The sequence below is a fragment of the Mercenaria mercenaria genome, unplaced genomic scaffold (genome assembly GCF_021730395.1).
Source record: "Mercenaria mercenaria strain notata unplaced genomic scaffold, MADL_Memer_1 contig_1886, whole genome shotgun sequence".
NCBI classification, from domain to species: domain Eukaryota; kingdom Metazoa; phylum Mollusca; class Bivalvia; order Venerida; family Veneridae; genus Mercenaria; species Mercenaria mercenaria.
In genome coordinates this window covers 42,637-69,632 of record NW_026459900.1, presented here as the reverse complement: position 1 = coordinate 69,632, position 26,996 = coordinate 42,637, and the positions used below count along the sequence as shown (strand labels likewise).

At 34.6% G+C, this 26,996-nt stretch overlaps 1 protein-coding gene across 1 annotated transcript in view; it reads left to right on the top strand.

The window, feature by feature from the left end:
* Positions 1–807: 807 nt before the first annotated feature.
* LOC123524566 (tyrosine-protein kinase Blk-like) overlaps positions 808–26,996 on the top strand; it is a gene marked incomplete at its 3' end in the record, with an annotated part of 61,143 nt that continues 34,954 nt past the window's right edge. The window contains exons 1-8 of the mRNA XM_053532947.1: positions 808–933; positions 5,449–5,882; positions 7,077–7,163; positions 7,615–7,679; positions 14,967–15,099; positions 19,925–20,036; positions 23,342–23,446; positions 23,833–23,924. Coding sequence (XP_053388922.1) covers positions 5,459–5,882; positions 7,077–7,163; positions 7,615–7,679; positions 14,967–15,099; positions 19,925–20,036; positions 23,342–23,446; positions 23,833–23,924 — 1,018 coding nt within the window. The remainder of the gene's footprint in view (positions 934–5,448; positions 5,883–7,076; positions 7,164–7,614; positions 7,680–14,966; positions 15,100–19,924; positions 20,037–23,341; positions 23,447–23,832; positions 23,925–26,996) is intronic.

The following is a 26,996-nucleotide window of genomic DNA, read 5'->3' as shown; positions in this document are numbered from 1 at the left end:
AGACGCTGATTTTTGTTATCCTCTGAAGTCAGCTCAGGGATGCAATCACCTACTATCATAGGGAGCCAAAACGGAGTCAACGTATTCACGGTTTAAAGGGACTTTATCTGAAGATATGTTATTTTTTTGTGCTACTTAAAGTTTGAAATTAATTGAAACATCTGTGCCACGTCATGTTACCATGAAACTGTCAGTGATAGAACTTTGTATCTAGAGATACTGAACTCTGATTTTTTTCCTTTCTTGTAATCATTTTTTTTCCTACTTATCATTTATTCATTGTTAATAATCATTTTATGTAAATAAATTTGTAAATATTGTAAAGGGTGTTGATTTGTTCTGATAGTTATTGTCGCCGGTACGTCCATCCTTGTCACATCATACAAGTTTAAATGGAAAACATCTAAGATAACAGTACACATAACCCAGATACAGAGCATAAAACAGACTGTTTTCCTTTATTCTGACACTTTTCAAACAACTTACGTTATTATAAACTATAAAAACTCATAACATATTTATCTTTAACTGATAACAAGCAGAATCTAACACTGAACACATTTCTAAACAACATTTTATTAAAATATGTCAAATGTACCAGTTTGTCTTACAATTTATCACTTTTACTGTAAAATACACTCAATGATATCACATACATTTAAACTATTTATGCCACTTTATTTTATAATATCATGTAGCTGGGCCATATATTTTAATACTTTACTCACTGTTTTAACTTTATCACTTTTTATAGGTTATAATTTCGTTCTTTCTTATTCCTGTTCAATTTAATTTTATGAACTTGATGCATTTTTGTAGGTGAGTGGCTAATGCATCATGCGTGTACTTTCTAGAGTTGATCATCTCGATTTGTGCTACTTCAACTTCGGACGGATAATTACCATTCGCAACTTCTTTTAGCATTTAGTAAAGGTAAAATCTTGATTTACAAGAGGCTTTTACACTAAAATGTCTTTTATTATTCTCCTCTTTTTCTTCACGTACCGTCTTCCCCTCTCCTCTAAATTCACTGTCAGTATTAATACTTTCTGTCACCTCGTCGACATTTCTACTTTCTGAAATCTCCTTTGAACGTTCATGTTTATCTTCACCGTTTCCTTCACTCTTTTCTCATTTCCTTTGTCTTTAGACTTTGTATCCCCATTTTTTTTTATTAACTCTCGTTCCATCCTTGTTTTATTCTTAACCTCTGACTTACTTTCATCACCACTTTTCAACTTCATTCTTTCATCTTCACTAGTCTTGTCTCTACTACTTTCCTTTCCCTTATCCAAGTTCTTCTGATTATTATTTCTTTCTTTATTTTGTCAGGTCAACTTTATCTTACACTAAGAGTCCTTTTCCTTTTCTTAACGCTTATGTCTAACACGCCGTCACAGTTTTCTTGCTCATTTCTCTTTGCTACAGATGTCAAATTTGGTCTTTCCTTGCAAGAACATTTTGCCTCTAGTATCGGTCAAATATTGGGGTCTTTCATCTATTCTTGGTCTCTTTCTATTGGTTCCCACCCATCAAGAGGTACCTGATGGTGTGTCAAGCTTTCAGTGTTCTCCTTACTTAACGCCTGTCTTGTTGTTGCTCGTAGTGTCTGTTTCTTTGCTGTCATCCTCAATTTTATGTTCGTCGGTATTTGCAGTGTCTTTAGAAGAGTTACATGGTTTTCGTGATAGTGCATCTGCATTGTTGTAAATTCTAACGGGTCTGTGTGTGACTACCAGATTATAATTCCCGAGTTCTTGGAGCCATGTTGCTACTTGACTTATTGGGCAATTTCTTACAGCTGATATCTTGCTTTCATGTATAGGAGCGCCATCTTTAGACACCTTGTGACCGAAGAAAGTTGCTGACTTTTGGAACAACAGACATTTTGAGGGTTTCAACTTTAAATTGCTTCTTGTAGCCTTTTGAACACGTTCTCCAATCGCTCTGGACACTCATCAGCCAGCTGATTTACCAGGAGTTATTATATCATCCATGTATAACAGAGATTCTATCCATCGTCGCCCTTGCAAAACGTCTTTCATCAGTCGTTAAAACGTCGGTTGGGCATTGACTAAACCAAATGGTATTTAACGAAAATGATTAGGACCTACAAAATTGATAAGGCTGTTTAACATTTGTCATCTTCACTCATTTCGATCTGCCAAAATCCAGAACATAGGTCCATAGTGTTGAACGACAAAGAGCTAGCCAGAGCGTCTAGCCATTGGTCAACTCTTAGAATAGGGTATGCGTCTTCGTCCGTGGCGTCATCCAGTCTTCCGCATTCCACACAAAAACGAGATAAGCCATCTTTCTCGGTTACCAAAAGAATAGGGGATGACGAGGCACAGTTTGAAGGTTCTTTAATTCCCGTTGACAACATTATGTCAATTTCTTCTTTTTTTCTTTTTTTCTTTTATCCGAAACGTGGTCGTCTAGCTTGTTCACAAGTAGGGGTAACGTCTCTAGTTTTTTTTATTGCATGCTTCACTTTGTTAGTGTAACTAAGATCATCTGATGATTTTGCAAAACAAAACTTCATTTTAAATTTTGTGCATGAGTAAGGCTACGCGTTGTTTTTCATCGCTACTTGAATGTTCACAGCTCTTCTCATATAGTTTTTTTTAAGTTCTGGTATATCTTTTGATGTATCTAATATGAGTAGTGTCTCAGCTCCTCCTGAGTCTCTTCAAACTAGGATTTACAATAGCTGTAACATCACGTTTATTTAAACCTATACCTGAATTATGAGGATCTATAATTCCTTCAGTTATGTTGATCTCAGTCTGTTCTATGGGAACACTTTCAATTCAATGTATATACCTTGTCTTAGCTAACTGATGTCCATCATGCACTGCGACATTAGCATAGGTAAAAGAGTAAGAAGGGAGTTTTCACTTACAACTATCCGACATACCCGTTCAGCTTCACCACTCGGGTAACACTAAATGTTCTCTCATGAACGCATTTTTAACTAAAATGTATCTAAATCCCATTTTTGTTACATGTTTAAGGATGAAACCTTAACCTAAGATTCGGGCTACTGATATATCACATACAATGATTGGATGTTCTCCTAACAGATTGCCTTATTGAACTTCAAACTTACTACGACCAAAACATGTTTTTCCATATTTCTTTCTTGTAAAGGACCATATTTTATATTGGCAAGCACAGTCTTTGAAATTAAGGTTGCGGTGGCCCCAGTATCGAGTAATGAATTAATATGCATTTTGTTTTTACACCCCTAGCATACATACCATTGTCAAATAGGTTACCCTTGTTACCTAGTAGGCCAATCCTTGGTGTTTCTATACAAGAAGAGTCAGAAACAGTTATATTACGTTTATGTTCTTGCAGTGTTTTACTGTTTTCTAGGTTAGCAATAAATTTATTATGTATTTGTTTGTTAAATGCATGTCTTTGACTAAATGCTTTCGGTCCCTCCTAACCTCCAGAGTTAACGGTTTGCCATTTCCAGAATATTATTCCTGGTTTCATGACTTGTCGAGTTGTTATTGCTGCTGCTGTTGTTTTGCCTACCACGACTACGACACCTTCTGTATAGGTGTTCTTTTGAATTATAAATGAAACATGCCCTTGTTCCGGTCTGTCTGTTATGTTGTTGACCCCTTTCAATTTTGTCAAGTCTGTATTGAATAAACTTCAATGTCTTCTGCAAATCAAGATCTGATTTTCCTGCACTGTCTGTTCTATTGTAGCGGTTATAATACGTCCGCAAACGAAGTTTGGGTTTAGGGGCGTACGTAAGAGTTAGCTTTTCGGTCGGTTGGTCGGTCGGATGGTTTCCGGACAACAACTCATGAAAGGCTTAATAGATTTAAATAAATTTTGGTACACAGGTGTAACATCATAAAATACAAACCACCAATTTCTTGACGTATTCTTGGTCCCTTTCCAACATAAAATTTGCCAAACTCACGGTTTCCTGACAATAACTCATGAAAGGCTTGTCAAATTAAAATGAATTTTGGTACACAGGTGTAACATCATAAAATACAGGACTGGTCTAGTTCGACTTTGGCTACAAACCATCAGTTTTTGACATAGTTATGGCCCTTTTCCAACTTAAAATTTGCCAAATGTGACAAGACCTTGTACTATGGGATATTATTCGTCACTCCTATGACAATTCTAGTTGGGTTCTGTAGTTTCTCTGCTACCCTCACTGCCAACCTGTCTGACCATTATAGAGAATAATTCTTACCCACCAACTCTTCGTACCTTTCAACTACCTCGAAAGCTTCTCTAATTGATTTACAATCTCTGTCCGTCAATTGACATCACATGTCTACTGACAGAGCCTTGTAAAACTGCCAGAATGCAAACATCTCTTGAGGTTCTAAGATGTTAGATGCCATCGTGTCGGGGAAAACCCGTCTTAAACGTCAAGATCCTTATATTCTTTAGCGTTCTTTTTGCCATACTTAAAAGGCGCATGTGCATTAAAATAAAAACATCAGGTAGAATATCGGGGCATACAAGAGCTTTGTAAATACATCTATAAACAATCAAGAACCAAGAATAGTCACAGGTTAAAAAACAGTCACCACTATTTTCTGAATATCTTTGAAAAATAATGTTTATTATATGTTCTACTACAGAGATGGCATTTTCCATCACAGTTTCAAAGAAACCCTTGGAAAACCGCAAGTTTGACCCCAGTGATGTGCAAATATTTATGAAGTCACTTCTGGTTAGACACCACACATTGTTTTCCCATAGACTTCCATTATAGCATTATGGCATGTAAGGCCTTCCATAAATCGAAACATGTAATCACATTTGTTTTCAAAAACTATTTTATTTCCGCCAAAATATCGGACTTAAACATATGGATAGTGTTACTTTATTTAAGTAATTTTCATATGAATGAGATGACCCCCTGTTTACATCGTTGGAATGGCGGGAGAAATTCGTTTGATAAAACTTCCTTTCAATATATATACAATGTAGCAAATTTTGTCAAAATATATGATAAAATACTGTAAATGCAGTAAAAATTCAACTTTGAAAAAATATATACTTGGATTTGTTTACATGACTGGCCAATCAGAATGGACAAACATTGCCTTATTCGCAGGTATAAACTTACCTTATTCCCAGTAAGTTCCTTTTTTAATTCGTAGTCTCTGACCTACTATGTGGAGAAATTCGTAAAATAGCGGACGCTGTTTGAAAACATCGGAAACTCGATAACAGCAGTCACTTTTTATGTTTATATCGAAATATACAGATTTTGTTTGAGAGTGTATCATGTACTTAATTACACTAAAACAGAGAAATGACAGACTGGCTAGAAAAAAAGTAATAAACCTGATACGATATTAGTTAAATGCATATAATAAACATACAAAAACGAAGAGAATAATGTCGTCTTTTACAATAAAGTCATGGATATTCAAATCATATATTGTTTTGCAGGAGCTACATAATGGAGGGATCAGATACGGATAGAAAGAAGAAATGGAAACTGAAGAAGATAAATAAATGTTGGTTCTTAGATGTTGGCGGTAAACTGACACGGATGAATATCCTGAACAATGCTACTGATGTTCACATAGAGGACAACATTATTTTTGCAGATGATCTTGTATTTCAACTGATTGAAGAAAGTGACAAAGAAATTAGGGTTATAGAGATTAAAGACATATGCCAAAAAGATACGACTTCTGAATATGAGAAAAAAGAAAGAGATCTCAAAACAGAAAAGGAGTCTGATGAAAGAAGAAATGCAGAAAAAAAGGAATCTGAAGAGTCTTTGAGAAAAGAGAGTGATCGAGATGAGCATATGGCACAAGATGTTCCTCTTACACGTCAAAATAGAAGTTCAAGAGTGGAACTTCCACTCGTAGAAGGTATATCAAAGCTTAACATTCAACCATAGGAATCTGATTATACCGAAATTACCTTGAATAACCTTGAATAACAGTAACTGTTGCAAAACACTTTTAATATGATAATAGCTCATTGAGTCTGGAAACCTTAAAATATGTTTTATGTTGAATTGATCCCCTGGCTTTTTATGATGTCCATCCATCTTTTTAATAGAATTCCGCTTAAGCCGGGCTAGGGGCACAAGTTGTGGTGAGTTTTGATTACCTAACACATTTAATTAAATCGAGTCCATCATTTTGCTTGATTTATATTCTGTGCGTCCAAAGAACTATTTGTTAAAGGTTTAATAACTATCACAACTAATCTTTTATGCCGTGTAGTCGTTAGGCTTCATAGAGTCCTTTCAATACCTGTTTAAAGGTGATACTAAGAGGGCGTGAGGATGGTACACTTTTGATTAGCTCGTCAGATTAAAAGATCTACGAGGTATAGTTGTCACATGATCGTCGGCGTCGGCGTTGGTTAAAATTTTTGTTTAAGTTCACGTTTTCTCAAATATTGTAAGAGCTACAGCTTTGAAACTTTGCACACTTCCTTACCATCATTAGGGGACTATGTAGGCAAGGAACAATATGTATTTTGTCAGAATTATGGTCTTCATGTACTTAGAAAATTTGAGTTTCGTGGTTAAATTTTTTGTTTAGGTCCACCTTTTTTAAAAAACTATAAAAGCTACAGTTTTGAAATTTGCACACTTCTTTATCATAATTAGGGGACTAGTTAGGCCAAGACCCATAACTCTGATACGCAATTTGTCAAAATTATGGCCGTTTTTGCACTTAAACAATTTGAGGTTATTGTTTATACAAGCTAGCTACAGTTTTGAAACTTTGCACACTTGCTCATCATTAGGGGACAATGTATGTCTAGAACCATAACTCCAACCTGCATTTTGTCCGAATTATGGTCCTTTTTGTACTTAGATAATATGAACTATAACTCTTTTCTTACATATTGTCCAGCACTTGCAGACGAGAAATGGCACCGTAGGCGGTGCTCTTGTTACCTCTCATTAACAAACTTAATCAGACCCAGTCTGCTTTTATTTTGCTGAATCGCATTCTATGATATTATTAAGTATATATTTCTATAAAATGTACAATAGACTAAGGAGCAGTCCAAATCATGTAAGTTTTCTTGTTATATATTTTTAGATCCGGATGATGATGAGGAGACATGGTCAGATTCGGACCAAGAGATAAATCATGAGCATGGAAGTGAAGATTATGTATCAAAGAAAGGTTAATTGTTTATTTGTTCATCGCAAAAGTTATTTCTCCAAGTTTAGAGTTTGTATTCAAACCCGTTAGAATTAATAATAACCCCAGTTTAGATGTTATCACAACATGCCTTGCACTAAAATATGATACTAAAGAAAATTGTACGTTCATTGTAGATGAAATGCACTGAATATAAATATGCATAAAGACAAACAACATTTTACCTTACCTGCGTGTAAATGATAAAAACGTTTTTATAGTTTTTGAACAACGAGTTAATATTTATCTTTACATATTGTCATAAACTGCTAGGTACCATTTAGTTTATTATAATAGTAGTAGAACATTAGGCAGTGGAATAAATTATCATCCGGTAAAGTTAGACTTTATTATAGTTTATATGCACAACACAATGCCAGCATTATGATTTATTTTCAAAAAGGATTTACTTGTTTGTTTACTTCGATTACAGGAAAGCTTAGGGGTCTCTTTAAACGAATTAAGCGAACTTTAAAGAAGAAGTCAACTTCAAAGCAGGTATGTAGAACAGAATGTAACTGCAGTAACATATAAAACATATATTTTATTAGTCACTGGTTGGGCAAATCGAATTGGTTTTGACTTTAACAACAGTTCCCTAAAAGACGTTTGCTGAGAAAGGGTGTCACTGACACTATGACAAACCCCGTCTACTTCATTTCTTGCTCGGCTATTCGAAAAATAAGGAAGGTTATTTCACTCGCCTCGACTAACTTAGAAATTTTTGTTAAAGCTTTTTCAAAGAGAACAGAATTGTGTTTTCAGCCATTAAAAATACTACATTAGAACTTTACACTCATCTTTCAGGTAATATCACAAGGTTATGACATCTAGTTCCATAACTCTTACAGGAATTTCAACAACATTATCCCTCATATTGGACTTATAGAATATGGGTTGAAGTTTTACATCCAAAGTCAACCCCCATAACTCAAACAGTATTTTAGACAAATACCTATTCTTGGATAGAAAATCCATTTTTTACAAACAAAACTTAAAATACTCGTGACATGTTAAAGTTTTATCCATCCACTTAAAAGTGGAAATGTACTCATAGGTGGTACTAAAGGCAAATACAATTACTGATTAGATTTACATAAAAATGTTCAAGCCACTTTCATTGTCTCCTTGTCTTCAATTTAGAATAATTACACACACTTGTTCACTGGATGAACCTCTACCAAGCGAAATTTGAAAAATAAGTCAGAGTGGCAAACCCACGAGACATTTTGTTATCGTACACACGTTGAAAATATCTCAATCATTCATGTAACATTTTTTTTTTGTAAAAGACATGAAAGGGAAAGCAAATGCTTTCCTAGGGTTGAAACGTCTGCTAGACTTTACCAATACTGTCTACTCACATTTTGCCCAAAGACCAGTGTGTATACCACAGTAATCCTACTGAAAACCCATTTTCTCTGCCTACTGCCAGTTATTGCAAGAACACTGGACACATTATCTCTGAATGCTTCACTCTAACGAGAAAACAGAAAACATATGTAGCAAAGCCTACAGTCCTTATCGCTCTGAAATCTAAACCCTAGTCTTGTACTGATTCTAGATGCTCTCTATCACATATTTGTGATTTTGTTCTTGTATCCCTCCACAATATTTATTTAACCTCAGATTTGGTTAGTGGCCCTATGACTGGGGGTGTTGACTTGATATGCCATTAAAAGATGTCCATTACTGTTGACCTAGCATGAGATAAAGTAGTGGTAAATTCACTTATAACTGACATACCTTGTTTGGATTAAAAAACTGAATAAATTGAGCAGGAACTTACTGACCTTTACACCTCGTGTGTAGTTACCCGTTCTATAGCTAAGAAAGCCACTGATAGTGATCTTGTATCAGACATAGATCTGTTTTATACCATTATCAATGAACCACTTTACTCTTAAACAGATATATCTGCTAATTCAAATCTGTCTATTCAACTAACAGACGCAGACAACTCTGATCATTCTCTTTTCAATAACCAATGTCATAACTTGATGTCAAAGCCACAGCTTATACAAAAAGAACACATTATTTCATTATTGTTTCCAAAGATTGTTAGTGAAGAAGAAGAAGCTTCACATGTCCCTATCTGCCATTTTGCTTCTGGGAATTTAATAAGACAATGGCGGCCAACTGATGTCCCTGCAGATGATGAATGGACAGTTAATTACTAAATTGTGGTCCCATAATTTTGTCGTCAGGAAATTCTAATCCTGGTTCCTGAGACGCCCATGTCATATACTTGTGGTGTTAATAAAACATACCACAACATCTTTAGTCCTTTTTATTGCCCTAAGCTATTTGATGTGTCCCAGTTTCGTAGGTCTTATCACACATGTCAAATGGTAGACAAACCTGTCAAGAAAATACTTAAGGCACATCTTCAACAAGATTTCATGAAGCTATTCCTTTAAGAAACATTAAGGTCAAATACATTGTTATTTTTTCAATATTTGTTGGTCTCCCAAAACGTGTAGAGTTTGACCAAGTAAAGGCACTAACTTTATGTCTGAGATATTTTAACAAATATTATATAAATTAGGCATAAAACAATACTAATATGCAGCCTACCATCTGGACAGTCAAGATAACTTAGAAAGATTTCATCAGTCATTGAAAAACATGATAAGAACATAATGTTTTGATACAGAGGGGAACTTGGATTAAAGTATTCATTTATTGCTACTTGTATTCAATGATTCTGTACAAGAATCACTTGAGTTCAGACGATCTGAATAAGTATTTGAACACACTGTCCGTGGACCCTTAAAATAACTTCAAGAGAAATTTCTTTCAAAAGATGAAAAATCTTTAAACTTGCTACAGTATGTTTCTGACTTTAGAACTAAGTAGACACAAGCGTGTGAACAGGCACATTCAAATTTGCGATCTGCTAAAAACAAAATGAAAACAAGATATGATCAGTTTGCCTAAGAAAGTTTTAAACCAGGTGGTAGAGTTTTGGCACTTTTATATATCCCTAGTAAACCATTACAAGCTAGATATAATGGTCCCTATATTGTTGAAAGGAAGTCAAGTGGTCTGAACTATATTAATACCATTCCTGGAAGACGCAAGCAAAAACAGTTATGGCATAAAGAGATGTTAAAAGAGTACATTGATAGAAACTGCTCTGTTAGTGTTCATTTGTAGAAACAGTTTTGCCCCTCGTTCTGACTGTGTTATTTACCTTTTAGTGAGGAAATTGAAAATTCAAATGAATGTGACATTAAACATTAAACTAGCACTGTCCATGGTCGATAAAACTTCAGAATGCAGACATTTTACCACACCTGGATGAAATTCTTTCGCATTTGAAACCTCAACAAAGAGAGGAGCTGAAACAATTTATCCATGAATATGAACTGATAAAATTTTTCACTTGCAGATTCTACTCAAATGAAACAACATCTTTGTAGAATGAACAAACAAATAGAAATATTTAAAGGAGAAAATAAGGTATTTGTTGGATAACGATTTCATTGAACCCAGCAAAAGTATCTGGAGTTTTCCATGTTTACGTGTTCAAAAACCTGACAAATCTAACCGGTTGTGTACAGATAACAAGAAAGTTAACAGCGTCACAAAATCTGATTCATTTCTTATGAATAGAGTTGACGACTGTATTAAAAGAGATGGACATACAGAATTATACACACAATTTGATTTGTTAAAAGGAGTTTTGCAAGTTCCTTTCACAGATATTGGTAAACCAATTTCAGCAATGGTTACAACTGAAGGTTAATTACAGTACAAAGGCATGCCATTTGGTTTAAACAAATCAGCTGTCACGTTGTAGGGACTTGAAAATTCCATTATTTCTGGACTTAACTGATGTGAAAGATACTTTGAAATGTCATCAAATACCATGACAAAGTCATCTTGAGACAATTAAGCAATTCTTCAAAGCGTCAGTGAGGCAAAGTTTTCTTTTCTTAGGTCATGCTGTGAGACATTGTCAGCGTAAAGTTATTGATGCTAAAGTTGAATCTATCTCTGATTTTCCAGTTACAACCATTAGTCGTACCTTTAAAAATTAGGCTCTTGGTTCTCTGACTAAAGACAAGTTATTGAGTCATTAGTGTAATTATACCTTAGATTTATATCAGTTTTATGTTTTACTAAATATTATCTGATATTTTTTGCGAAAGTTAGAGCCTTTCTCAGCGGGAATTTTATATAGATTGTGTTGTCTATCTTAATATTGGCTGCGCATAATCCTTAGGCGGTGCCCAATTGTTAATTTTTTCCTGCTTATATGTGTGCGCTTGTGTGCTTGTGCGTTTGTGTGTCTTAGGCGGTGCCCTACAGTGTTGTTATATCTTACTTTTCTGTTAATCTATGTTTAAAATCTTAGTTAGCTGTGTGTTTGTCTTTGGTACATGAATGTCTGCGCTACTGTAGTGTAACTGTAATTGAGGAACGTAGCATTCTCTTTGTATATTCATCCTTGTTCTACTTTATATTTCCCACCCCAACCCCTATCTACCCCTTACCCTTCCTCTCCCTCTATCTAGATTTTGCATGAAATTAAAATGCACTTGTTACATTTTTTGAAGTAACCCGTCTGTAATATTTGTTGTGGGCCTACTTTGCAAATATGTGGCTCTGAGGGTGTGTTTGTGACGATCTGTAATTCCGAGAAATCTCTTAACCTATTATCTTTTGATGTTTCAGTAAATTTTGTCAAAATGTTTTTTCAGTTGCTGAACCATTAACAAGTTTACTTAATAAAATTTCAAAATTAATTAGGAATGATAAATGCCAAAAATCGTTTGAGAAATGGAAGATCATACTCAAGAGTAAACTAGTTCTTTTGGCTCCAAATTTTGAAGGAAAAAAAAACATTTGAATTAGCAGAAGTTGCTAGTGATATTGGTGCTGGTGGGGTATTGCTACAAGAAGACGTATGTGGAATCAATCATACTGTCTGTTTTTTCCCAAAGAGTTCAATAAAAATCAGATAAACTACTTTACTATAGAAAAAGAAGGTCCAGCTCTTAAAGCTCTTAATTTAGCACTTTAAAGTATGTTTAATATAAGTGTGGCCATTTTCCCTATTAATGTCTTCAGTGACCATAATCCTCTCACTTAACAAATTAAAAACAAAAATCAGAGATTGTTTAGAAGGACTCTTTTACTCCAAGTATATTCAACATATCAAGGGCAAAGATAATGTTGTTATTGTTAATAATTGCTTATTTGTTTTTCTGTTACCTTTCGAATTTCTAGTAACATGCAGTTATTACCTTTAGACACAATAATATATGCAACTAAAGCGATTATGTTTACGAAAGCCTTTGTAAATGAAATGTGACGTTATCAAAATTTAAAAAAAAAAATAAAAACAAGAGGGCCATGATGGCCCTATATCGCTCACCTGAGTACCATTGCTCTTAATGATAAGATCAAGTTTTGACATAGATCACATGGACATACACATTTAATATCATCAGGATAAAAAAATTCTTAAAACTGTCTCTTTTGACCTATGGGTCAAATACTAGTCAGGACCAATCCCCATATCAAGTTTGAGCATCCTAGGCTCAAATGCAATATTTTTGTACTAACATGACTATTCCTTACCCTGAAAGACTTAAATAACATTTAAAACCAATCTCGTTAGATGCTTCTGAGATATATTCAATTTCATAAAATAAAGGGAGGTATTTTGTCATAGATTCAGTCAAAAGTTACCTAGCCTGATTGTCCAAGTCCATCTGATGGCATGAATGACAATTGACATTTCAAATCAGTATCTTCATTGGTTGCTGAGATACACCCATTTTAATATGAAAAGAAGGGAGGTAATTTGACATAAATCAGTCAATAGCTATTTACCCTGCCTGCCTAAGTCCAACTAAAGACAATAATGAAGTTTATGATGAGTTCTATAAATATTTACCGAGAAAAAAAAGAATTTTATTAAAATCAGGGGAGGTAATCATGCACTGGTATACGCATTTAGAAGATACAGAATACAATCCTATAAAACAATATATTAGAAAAGTATTCATACCGATAAATGTTCAATCAAGAGTTATCTAACATGACCCTTTTTCTTACCATGGAAGACATAAATTAGAGACCGTACCGTAGCTCTTCGTATTCTTCGATTTTTCAAAAAATAATGTTTCAAACCAATCTCATAAGAAGCTGCTAAGGTGTATTCCCTTAGATGAAAAATAAATGGAGGTAATTTGTCATACGACTTCATCTCAGTGTTGTTATATTTTCTGGTCCTTCGGGATCATTGATTTCAACTCATTTAGATTTGAAGATTAAATACTGCTTAAGCCGGTGCTACGGGGCGTGGGCAGTGTTGCATTTTACATTACTGCTCATGAACAGACTCGATCAAACCGAGTCTGCAATTTTCACTGTTTGCCTTGTTTTCGGTGCTTCCGAGGGATCTACTTTCCAGATTTTATTTACTTCACAACAGCGGGTGTTAAGTGCTGTGTGGCGGCCTTAAAAAGTCGCCCCGACTTCATCTCATTGTTATTATATTTTCTGGTCCTTCGGGATCATTGATTTCAACTCATTTAGATTTGAAGATTGAATACTGCTTAAGCCGGTGCTAGGGGAGCGTGGGCAGTGTTGCATTTTACATTACTGCTCATGAACAGACTCAATTAAACCGAGTCTGCAATTTTCACTGTTTGCCTTGTTTTCGGTGCTTCCGAGGGATCTACTTTCCAGATTTTATACATTCACTCAATATGTACCTTCACTGAATATCCAAGTCCATCTGTTGACATAAATGAAATTTCAAATCAGTATTTTCATTAGTTACGGAGATATAACCATTTTAATTTGAAATAAAGGGAGGTAATTTGATATAAAATCAGTCCATAGTTATCTACCCTGATTGTCTCAGTCCAACTAATGAAGGTAATGGTATTTCAAATGAGTCCTATAAGTACTTATTGATATAAATCCATTTTGATTACAATCAGGGGAGGTTATCAGATACAAAATAACTCAGGAACCTATGATTGGATTTGACAGATTCATCATGGAGTCAAAGATTTATTGTTGTTGCAGATATTTTGCAAGTTTGTATCAGATCAAACCATAAATGAAGTCTCTACATGGCTGCAAAAGCCAGAATAGCAAATTTTGGACCTTTAAGGGGCCATAACTCTGTAACCCATGACAGGATCTGGCCAGTTTTTGAAAGGATCCGAGACATTATGCCAACACAAGTTGTACGCAAGTTTGATTAAAGTTGGTTACAAAATATTGTCTTTATCATGTTTACAAGCCAAGCATAACAAATTTTGGGATCTGACCAGTTTTCCAAAGAAACTGAGATATAATGCCAATACAAGTTGTGTGCAAGCTGTGGTCTCTATCATGTCCATAAGAAACTGGACGGACGATGGACGAAGGGTGATCACAAAAGCCCACCTTGTCACTAAGTGACAGGTAAGATCAAATGACTCGAAGCGTCTTTTGGGTTTATATTGTATAATAAAATCGATTTGAGTTCATTTGTAAATTTACTCATACTATTCTAAGAAAATACCTTACAAAAAACAATATAAAGAAGAAAAGATGATCTACCTTCTTTGTTATGTGATCACTGTATTTCCAAAGAACACATTTATCTGTATATAGGTAACATATATATATTTTTTTTCCGCAACAGCTGTTTATATACTTTCCTCTTCCAGTTTTTCTTTGGATTGAACAAACTTGAAATTAAACAATGTTAGGTAAATGGATCAAACAAGCAGATCTGTTAATAAGATAATTACTTTTACTCTATTTTAGAAAGAAGAACCTTTGTATGAAGACATTTCAAACACTAGTAAAGATTTAACGCCAGGGAACGGTGGCAGTGGAGACGATGAAGGCGATTACACTTTATTCACACCTATAAAATGGCACAGTGTCAGTTCTGATGGTAAGGTGTCTCTCTAAACCGGTCTTTCGTTTTATACAGCTTGACTAGTTTAACGAGAAAATTGTGTCTATCCGGTAAATGTGGCGGATTTTGTTAAAAAATCATCACCCATGGACGGATACTTTTTCAGGTAAGTGAACTTTTTTTTGCATTGGAAACACTGCATGCATGCATTCTGTGCCCATGCTATTTTCTCCACCTGAAAATTACCCCGAGTCTGTACCTGGTTCCGTAAAGATTATACGGAGATAAATAGTTCAAGTCCGGCTCAAGTTCACTTTTCCAACGAATTTGTAAAATAACGTACAAGTTCGACCAAATTTATGATAGCGAAGGCTTTAGAATTATTGATTCTTATTTATAACAGCATAACAGCAATAACCTTTTATTGCCGCTTTTTCTTCTTTAAGCCGTTTTTAGTATCTTACGGTGAACTTTTAAACAATTTGGTCTATATTCAGGTCACCCCGTATTGTGCAAGTAACTATCTGATATCATTCAAATGTACAAGGAGAGTCACCACAAAACATTTCGATAGTGGAACTGTTTTCAGTTGTGACGTGTTTTTTTTTTTTGCAAGCTAGCAGTAACAAAGAATGATTTTTTATTGTGTTGTACTGAATTACATATTTAAAGTATGGGTAAATGTAAGTCCATGCTAAATGCAATCAATTATTCTGGAAAGAGCGTTAGAATAGTAAATTGTGGTTACCACATACCTTGATGTTCTGCGGATTTAGTGCTTTAAAAACTGGACATCTATGTATAGGTTATAAGCTGAATGCAGCAGTTTTAAGATATTAATTTCGAAGCGGCTTACAGATAGCCCCTACTCAGGTACAGTGTTATTGAGCGGAGTCTATTATATCGTAACATTTAACAATTATGACATAATTTATAGCAAAACAGTGCTTTATCACTATTTATACACGATGGGCGGTTATACGTCGGGCGTAATAATTTTACGAGGGCGCAGTTATCTAACATGACCCTTTTTCATTATTATTTCGGACGACGTATAACCGCCGATTCTAATACGTTCTTTATTGTAAAAATTGTATCAAATATGATGGAACTGTTTCTTCGCGCAAGCATGGCGCCAATAGTAGGTATTTGTTAAAACACACCAAGACCGGAAACGGTAATACGTCTTGCGGCAGAATTCATTTCGAGTGAAAATTATTGCGAATTATTCAGCAAAGCGAATAACTTATTCAGTATGTGTATAAATTAATCAAAACATTTGTGCAATGCAACATTTGTGCAATCATTCCGTTTAAAACATGTTATTAAAACAAATATTTCATGAAACTTTAAAGCGCTATTTCTTGATGCGTACATTGCGCTAAATATCACGTTGACGTCAACGTGACGTCAAAATAACATCGTTGCGATGATTAAAGCATTGTTAGTTATATTAAAATTACTTTTATTACATACGGTTGGTGTGACATCTGTATGTGAAATAGAATGACCAGATTTGAATAAAACGGTGCAATGCCATTTGGCCAAGCAAATTGGGCGAACTGCTAACACAATTGCTGATTGCATTTAGCATGTACTAACATTTACGCACATTTATGTAATTCAATACAACACAATTAAATAAAAAATCCTTTAATAAATTGTCTTATGAACTGCTGGCTTGTTGCAAATATTAAACGTCAAAATTAAAATGGTTCGGCTATTGAAATGTGGTGTGATGACATTCCTTGTACTGGTATCATACAAGTACCTCTAACACTGTACAGAGTGACCCGAATATTGAAATCGGCTTAAACAAGACAAAATTGTAAATAAAAGGTTCTTGCACTTGTGCTATGCAGTCGTAAATAAGAATTGATAATTCTAAAGCCTTGGCCATCATAAATTTGGGCGAACTTGTACTGCTTTTTACAACAATCGACGGAATAGTGAACTTGAGGAGGAATTAAACTATTTACACCCGTATAAAGCGTTCATTATTTGTTTACGTTGCCAGGTATAGATTCAGTTTAAATTGTCGAGATGAGTTAAATAGGGTGGGTACAGAACGCATGCATGCAATGTTTCCAAAGTAAACGAAAAACTTACTTACTTGGTAACATATCCGCCCTAGGGTGATGCTTTGTCAACAAAATGAGCCATATTTACCCGATAGACACAATTTTCTCATTCAAAGGCCTAGATCGTGGCATTGGGCCAAGGGATTTCTTGTTGGGGCCTTATGACTCTCACAGTATGGTAACAATAAACAGGGTTCATTGTGTATCTGAAAGTCAGTCTTCCTTATATCTGTATCAGTAAGTTAGTAGAGAAAACAATGTATTTTATTATCAAACTTTTATATATGTGTGAGAACTTTAAAACTTATATCTATTTTTTTTTGGCATTTGTTTATTAAATGAAAAATGTTTATTGTTTAGTAATAAGCAGCTTATTTAGGAATATATCACAAATTTCGCCATGCTTTTAGGATGCAAGTCAACATTTTTTTAGTTTTTAGTAAAATATTAATTCTGTATAGATGAAATACAATAATTTAATTTTTTCCTGTCATGTTATATAGCAATAATGGTGATATCATGTTTAAGATAAATCATTATACTATTCTTTATGTAAGTACATATGTATTGTATATAAATATAATGGATCACTTTCACATGTATGAACATTTTCTTTATTATGATATTGGCAGATATTTTTTGCCAATAAAAAGCTTAAGATATTATTGAGTTTTCACTTTATCTGTATCATTATTATTTATCTATTAAATGAATATTATTGTTATTATTTATAATTTAACAGAACAGTATAGTAATAATATAATTAAAGGAGAATATTCAACGTTTGACAATGTATATATTTAAAAAGAATTTAATGAAAACTATAAACTTTTTTTATTAGTGTTAATGATTCACCTAGTTCTTTCTAATAAGAAATGTTGCCAAATGTTGCATATATAAAAATAATAATATTATTATTCTACATTCATGGACAGAAAATAATTTTCTTTCAACCCCAACGCACACATCTTTATGGTCTAGTGGGGACCCCTGCTGTGCTAATTGCCCTCTAATAATAAGCAGCAGATAAGACGAGAGTTGTTTATTGTATACTGGGGGTACTTATATAGTAGTGGATCTAGGCTTTAAAACCACCGAAAGACATCATTTACGTCCTACACCCGACATTGTTCTAAAAGTATTGTGAATTAATAACTTACATATATTTGCTAAATATCAGGTGTAGCAGTAGTAGTTTTCTATAGAGTTTAAATAATTACAACAGTTGTTTTATGTGCTGTGTGACGAAATAAATGGGTCGCCTAGTACTTGGACAAGGACTAAGTATTGTTATATTTTTGGGGCTTTTTAAAATTGTAGAGTCTATTCAATGGTCATGTTTAATAGAGATCCGCTTGAGGCGGCGCTAGGGGCGCGCGGGAAATGTTGTACTCTCCATTACCTGTTGTAAACATAGTGATTTATTTCGAGTTTATGTTTCTGATTATTTGTCTCTAGTTTCTATGCTAGCGAAAGGTTTGCCTCAAGATTTATTTAGACAAGGATGGCAGTAAGATTTGCAAGTTTGCAAGAGCGTGTAGGCATGTTGAGGATTTCAATGAACGTAATTAATATATAAAACTAATCTTCTTCAACAGCGCTACCGTCATACTAAATTACGTAAATTCTTTGCTAAATTTTACTGTCGTAATTTTAATTTTGTTTTAAGATACAATAACAATTTAAAATGACTTCTGCAAAAAGCATATTTCGTTACTTCTCATGAACAGACTCGATCAAACCAAGTTTACTTTTATTCTGCTTGGTTGCATTCTTTGCCTCCAAATGATCTTTTTACAGATTTTTAGTGTTTTACAAGCTTCGTAAGATTTTTGGTCATGGCAATTTTCCAGTTGTATTTAGTAAAGCTATTAAACGTTTAATCAGAAGAGGTTATGTCCCAGCTCTTTTGAGACACACCGCATATTTGGTGTTCAGCCCTCTTACAGTTGGACGCTACGTTTTCCTCTTTCACTGTGTGTGGCGGAACAGGCAGGTGGAGGACTCTCTTATTAGTAGTTCTTAAATCCTACCGGCACTAAGCTATTTTGATTTCTGTCTTCAGGCCTGTTGCGTCGGGTTTTAACGGTGTTTCCCTCGTTGCTCTGTCTTCTGCAAATGCATTGAGTACATGCGTTTTAGGTTCTTGAGAATTGCATTTATATAAATATATTTAGAGCATTTTTTGTGTTTTTACATTACATGCCTTCAGTCTTTACGTATGTTAGAGTTTTATCTGGTTGGGGTAACTTTTATTTACACTATCATGTGACTTAGGAACATGATGAGGGTAAGAATGAGGTTATGTACATCATAAACCGATTTAAGCTACCCAGTGGTGGTTTTGCCACTGACCGTTTCAAGGCGGTGCCCCACTGTGTTCTTTTATTTGTTCGTTTTGTCCTTGTGCGTTTATTTGGTGTGAGTGTGTGCGTTGGTCTTGTCCGCTTCCGCGTGCTGGGTTTACGTTTTGGGAAGCTGCGTTTTTAGAACATGGTTTTCCCTGTTGGATATTCATCCTTGTTTTAATAAAATCTAAAATAATATCCTTTTGAAGAATAAAACACAATCAGGCTAGATATTAACAGACAGAGGTTTGATCGAGTCTATTCATTTAAGGTAAGTAATGAAATGTGCAGTACCATTCAGGCCTCTCGCGTCGATAAATGTACTTATTTCGTAAATTGGAAATAAACTTAATGTTCTGTCCTGTTCTGTTCTGTTATATACACAGTGAAGTATCTTATGTTGAGAGGAACTGTGTCACTTTTAACTTTCAGCCGTCCTGGGAGCGAGGATAGTAACAGCAATATTTGATTTCAATCAATTTTCTGAGGGCGAACTTAGCTTTCGAAAAGAAGACACACTGAAACTTTGTGGAGAAACTTTAAGGTACTTCAAAATTCATAGTTCTAAATGTACATCTATTGAGCGTTAATCTTAAATTGTATTTTTATTTTCAATTGTGTTTTGTTTTCGCTACAAGTATTGTTAAACATGATACCATGTGGACTTGTGATGAAGTTTGTAAGCCCTCTTTTTTATTGAACAACATTAATGAACGAGAATTCAACTTATCGTCGCACGGTTGTTTTAAATATCTATATGTTGATCCTTTCCTTAGAAAAAGAAACATGTAGACGTCATTACTGCATTTCATAATACATCAACTTATCTAGATGTTATTCCTAATATGAATAATCTGTTGTTTGCTCAAATGGTTAATACTATCTATCTCTTGGAGGTTCCGTTGAATAAAATTAGCCATGGGGATACTGTTGCGTCTATCTTTCTATATTTAACAATATTATTCATAATAAAATCTATGATAAGAGAGATTATTTACTTTTAATATAGATCATCTTATGGGACATGTAGTTCTCAAAAAGAATGTTTGAAGCGTATATATAGATCTAGACTGACGATTTCAATGCACGTGAATAGTATATTACCAAAATCAAAAAGCCTTCAGCAGGGTTAAAGTTATCATAAACTTTAAATATCCTAGCAACCTGTTGTCAAAACCTGTTTATCTAAACCTGATGTTTATGGATATTTTATTTACAAACTTCGTAAGCTTCTTTGTCATGGAAATTGTCTTACTGTTCTTTAAAATATTATTAAAAGTTTAATGAAACGAGGGTTCAATTATCTTGAGATACATCGCATGTTTAGTATTCAGTCCTTTTACTTTCCTGTTTGATTGTATCTAACAGGACAAGCAAAATATTCCATGACAGACAATTCCTAAAGTCTACAGGGACTGATCTGCTTTAATTAATGCCTTTTGGCCTATTTCGTCGACCCTTAATATTGCTTCTGTTGTTTGTCTGCTTTCTGCAAAAGGATTGAGAACATGCGTATTCGGTTTTTTTATCTTCTAGAAGAGAATTTTGTGTCTTTAGTTCGCAATGCATATGCAAGGGATGAACCTGAGAGGAATAACTTTTCTTTACACTGTTCCGTAATTTTGGAACATGTTGATATTAAAGAGTGAGTATTTGCGCGCAATTAACCTGTTGAAGTTCACACTGTTGTTTTTGCCACTGACTGTTCCATAGGCAGAACCCAACTGTGTTCCTGTTTTCCTTAATGTGTTTCGTTTGTGTTTGTTGGTTGACAGTTTGTTTTACTGTGTGTATGTTTTATGCGTATATGTTGTATACATTCACCCACTGCTGTTGGAGACTGTGTTCTGGGATGGACTATGAATGGATGGGTCCCGATTCAAGTCCCTGAGGGCCTAACTGTTGTTACTAAAATGTCATTTTGACGTCATTTGGTCATTGGCAACGCATAGGTACTATAACAGATATTTTTCTCCGTGATCAGTAAACATGTGTTATCTGGTTTAGATAGGATTGACTTACTGTCACCAGAATTGATGTGGAGCAAGCTTATATGAAGAATTAGCTTTAGATTGTCACTGGTACTGAAATAGAAAATAAGCTAACACTCAATGCATCAACCAAATTAGCAATAGGCTAAAGCTTTGGTCTGTGTACCTTTGTAATGTTTAATAGAGGGTCGATGTTCAAATACCGGTCCGGGCCAACCTTGTTGTTTTCTTCTTTTATTGTAACAAATAGTAGTTGTGAAGCCATAGGTTTAAGGTCACGGTCACAGTTATTAAAAGTATCATTTTCACTGTTGAAACTGCCGTCTCAGACTTGAACACCTAACAATCTTCCGTTTAAAATTTTGTATTAAACACTACCAAGTTAAGCAAGCTTTGAAAGTGCTAAGAAGCAATATAGGTCTGTAGTTAGAAAGAAACTGTCGACCTTACGACATACAGTACATACTTGTGCTAGTTTCCATTGGGATGGGATTCTTACCAATGTATATAGGTCTCCTAAGCATCGCTGTCAGTACTCGCGCCATGGATGAATTTACACTTGGCGCGGTCCTTAGCAACGAAAGTAAAATTTCACACATGCGCACTCTACTTAAGGCAAAAAGACATGACTCTACAATATAAATGTAGTTTTATAAAAGTTATATCACATTTCAATCTATTCGATCAATAGAATGAGTCTGTATTATAATAAATTACCACTTCAGGACAAAGGAAAATATATGTAAATCTTTGTACATCCGCAACTGCCTTGCTCAAATTGAGATACTTCAACTAGTTTGCATTATAATTGATGATAAGGGACTCATAATGAACAGGCAATAAACTATTTTTCAGCAAAATTGATTTTTCATCTCTACAAATTTAGGTTAATGGAAAAAGATAAATTGATATTTACCATCAATTTGAAAGCTTAAGTTTGTATGGACATTTCCTAACAGGATTTGTCAGAAGTTACAACATGTCGCTGTTACATAAAATAATAATATAATTAAAAATCGAACATAAAGATTAAACGTTTAATTAAGAGTAGTTAAAGTATGGATTTAAAGAGAAAACAAAAGCTAAAGATTTTCGACGGGGGTACATATTTATTCCAGCTGATATACCCCTCCTCCTATCCCCACGCCTATGAAGTCGCCAAAAGTCCCAATTCTAAATTTTCCTCCTTTTATATCCAATTATACCCAATATGGGGATAAAGTTTTTATTTAACACTATCAAAGTGGTGGGGTTGGTGACCGCAACGGTCAAATTAAACTGAGAAGGGGCGGGTAGATGGAAGAGGCGTTCTACACTCACATTCTTTATCTGTTCTGTTTTTAGGAAATCAACTTTATTATAGTTATTCTATTAATTCAATGTTAGTGATTTCTGCGCACCGTGCATTTTCAGTTATATTATGAATATAAAAATGATCCAGAATATAAACATTAGAGATAGTTTAGGTATTTTCCTTAAGTAAATAAATTACAATAATAACTTAATTCCTTGATCCAGATCTTACTAATTTAGATTTTTTATCTATATAAAATGAACATCGTTTATAAAAATGAACATCGTTCAAAAGAAGCTCATGCACATTTTAATCAAAACATCCGGTAAATATTAGGGCAACCAATATCGTTGTAAATCCGCCTATATTTAATGTAACATGGACCTAGGATAGGGGACACCATTTATATGTTGGTTTTGTATGAGACTAGGGTGTATCAGTTTCAAATACGATAACGACTACAAATGCATCATTAATTTTGCAGACATTTTATAGACATAGTGACTGTTAATTTATCGAAGCTGCACCATCCTTGCAAAGGTAATAATTGTCTGTCAATTCCAGCGACAATTCTGACTGGTGTTATGCTGAACGCTTGATTACCGGTAAGAAAGGCTATATTCCATTAGCCTATGTCACTGAAGATATTCGTGCATTGGAGGCACAAGTGTACGTACATTTAACTTCCAATTTCACATTTTAGACTATTAAAAGATATCTTGTTAACGATTCTCATCAAATTTATATTTGTGGTACCACCACTTAAACCTTTGCAACAACAATTTTGCGATTTTTAAAAACTTTATTCATGTGTTCCCCTAATAAGAGCATGACATACGCTCCATAACTCTTGCTCATTTGTGCCTTTTTTCTGATCCATTTTTAGCAAAATTGTGTTTGCGATTGAGAGCAGCTGAAAATCTCAATTACTACTAACTGGCAACAGCTTAATATTAATGTTTTCCCCGCCATCATAATTACTAGAATATTAGATATTTGATTTAAACAGTTCTTATTGTCGTTGTTGAAGTAATATACATGTTTATGTCTTTTAGCTGGTGGCATGACATTAGCAGGGAAGATGCGGAGGTATTGCTAAGAAAGTCCAGTGGATCTCTTGGAACATACCTTGTAAGACCGTCTGAGAGTAAGTACCACCGTACGTCACTCAGCCTTTTTCGCAAATGCATGCACTCCGAGCATTGTTATACCATTTTAGCAGCTCTAGATTTCTACAGTTTAAATCCAGGGAAGTAACTTGATTCCAGTTAGATAGCAACCACATCCCCGCAAGCAATCGCTAACTTTGTTAGTCAGTTTTAAGTTACTTTTGTATACTCGTTCATGTTAATATGTAAAGTAAGTTTTTTTATTATAGACCGGTGGTGACATTTCAGTTTCAAGAGTTCACGATTTCTGAGTATGAATTCGTGAAGTAGAAATCTTGAAGTATTTAAATAAAATCGAGAACTCTTTAAGTGGTATTTGTGAATTCATGAAATCGTGAATAATTGAATTCTTGAATTTTTGACAAGATATATGGAAATCGTGAATTCATGAAGTTGTGATACTGAATAATTGAAATCTTGAATTAGTGAAATTCTGAAATATTGAAATCTTGAATAATTGAAATCGAGAATATTTTGGAATTGTGAATTACTGAAATATTGAATAATTGAAATATTGAATTTTCGACATGAAATATGGAAATCGTGAATTCATGAAGTTGTGAAATATTGAATAATTGAAATCTTGAATCAGTGAAATTCTGAAATATTGAAATCTTGAAAAATTGAAATCGAGAATATTTTGAAATTGTGTATTACTGAAATATTGAATTAGTGAATTATTGAAATATTGAATTTTTGACATGAAATATGGAACTCGTGAATTTATGAAATTGTGAATTATTGAATAATTGAAATATTGAATTATTGAATAACTGAAATATTGAATCTGTAAAATTCTGAATTATTGAAATCTTGAATAATGGAAACCGAAAATTCTTGAAATTGTGAATAATTGAAATATTAAATTATTTAAAATTGAAATATTGAATCCGGAAATCGCGAATTATTCAGCTTCAGAAATTCAAGAATTCACGACTTTTGCGTGAAACTTGGAAAAATGAGAATTATTGAATTTCAGGAATTCACGATTTCTAGAATTCATGATTTTTAGTGAAATTTAGAGATCGTGAATTTGTGCATTGTTTAACTTCATGAATTCACGATTTTTTTACGTGAAATTTGGAAATTGTGAATTTGTGAAATTGTGAATTATTGAACTTCAAGATTTAACGATTTCAAGAATTCACGAATTCAATATCTCACAATTTTGCGTGAAATTTGTAAATCGTGAATTTGTGAATTACTGAATTTCAAGAATTCATGAATTCACCGTTTCAAGAATTCACGAATTCGAGAATTCACGATTTTCAGGTGAAATTTGGAAGTCGTGAAGTTGTGAAATCGTGAATTATTGAACTTTAAGATTTCACGATTTCAAGAAAGCACGATTTCAGAAATTCATGATTTTTGCATGAAATTTGGAAATCCTGAATTTGTGAAATCGTGAATTAAAGTATACACGATTTCAAGAACTCACAATTTCCAAATTTTATGCAAAATGAGTGAATTCTTTGAATCGAAAATTCATGAATTCTTGAAGTTCAACAATTGACAAATTCACGATTTTTTCGCATCCCCTCTTCTTTTTGCTAGGAGTGAGGTTAAGTGATCGAGCTCCCAAATGCTGATTGTGCCACTGGCTGTTCCTGGGCGTTGCCCCACAAAGTTTATTTGTTTATTTATTATGTCCTAGTTGTCTGATATACTTGCTAAGACAATATGTGTGTGTGCGTGCGCGCGTGTGTGCGTGTGTGTGTGTGTACGTGTGTGTGTGAATGTTGTTCTTGCGCACGTCTATATATGAGCCGTGCCATGGGAAAACCAACATAGTGGGTATGCGACCAGCATGGATCCAGACCAGCCTGCGCATCCGCGCAGTCTGGTCAGGATCCATGCTGTTCGCTAACAGTTTCTCCAATCCCAATAGGCTTTAAAAGCGAACAGCATGGATCCTGACCAGACTGCGCGGATGCGCAGGCTGGTCTGGATCCATGCTGGTCGCATACCCACTATGTTGGTTTTCTCATGGCACGGCTCATATGTACTGCTTCATTTGGGAGGTAGCGTTTTTTGAACGTTGCTCTCCTTACTGTGTCTCCCTACCTTCAACACCAACGTTCCTCTACCTCACTTTTATATCTGTCATAATTAAATGTACTTGTTGATGGGTACTTGAAGCAACCTGTCTGCTGTTACTTGTCACTACAGCTTCAATTTGTGTAGGATCTGATTTGTGATGTGTCGCTCTTACTGTATTTGCAGTGCATTTTGCTTCAAGGAATATATTCTAAATTTTTATGCCCTCGAAGGGGGGGCATATTAAAATCGCATTGTCCGTCCGTGTGGGTTTGTTTGTGTGTGTGTTCGTGCGTCCGTCCGTTCGTCCCTGTAAATTCTTATCCGGGCTGTAATGTATTCATACCTAAACTCTTCTTGCATATATTGCGCAGACAACTATAGCGTTCTTGGGCATGCTTCGGGGGTATCTGTCACTAATAGTGACAGCTCTTGTTTTTGTTAGCTCACCCGTCATGAAGTGACAAAGTGAGCTATTGTGACCGCTTGATGTCCGTCTTTCGTCGTGCGTCGAGTGTTGTCCGTCGTCCGTCAACATTTTCTAAAAAAATCTTCTTCTTAAAAACCACTCGGCAGAATTACACCAAACTTCACAGGAATTATTCTTGAATGGCCCCTTTCAAAATTGTTCAAAGAATTGAATTCCATGCAGAACTCTGGTTGCCATGGCAATCGAAGCGAAAACTTTAAAATCTGCTTGTTTAAAACCACAGGGCCTAGGGCTTTGATATCTGGTGTGTATTTTCATCTAGTAGTCCTCTACCAGAATTTTTCAAATTATCACCCTAGGGTCAAATATGGCCCCGCCCCGGGGTCACATGGTTTATATGGACTTATACAGGGAAAACTTGGAAAATCTTCTTGTACAAAAACTTTAAAATCTGCCTGTTTAAAACCACAGGGCCTCGGGCATTGATATTTTGTATGTAGCATCATCTAGCAGTCTTCTACCAAGATTGTTCAAATTATCCCCCTATGGTCAAATATGGCTCCGCCCTGGGGGTCCCAAGTTT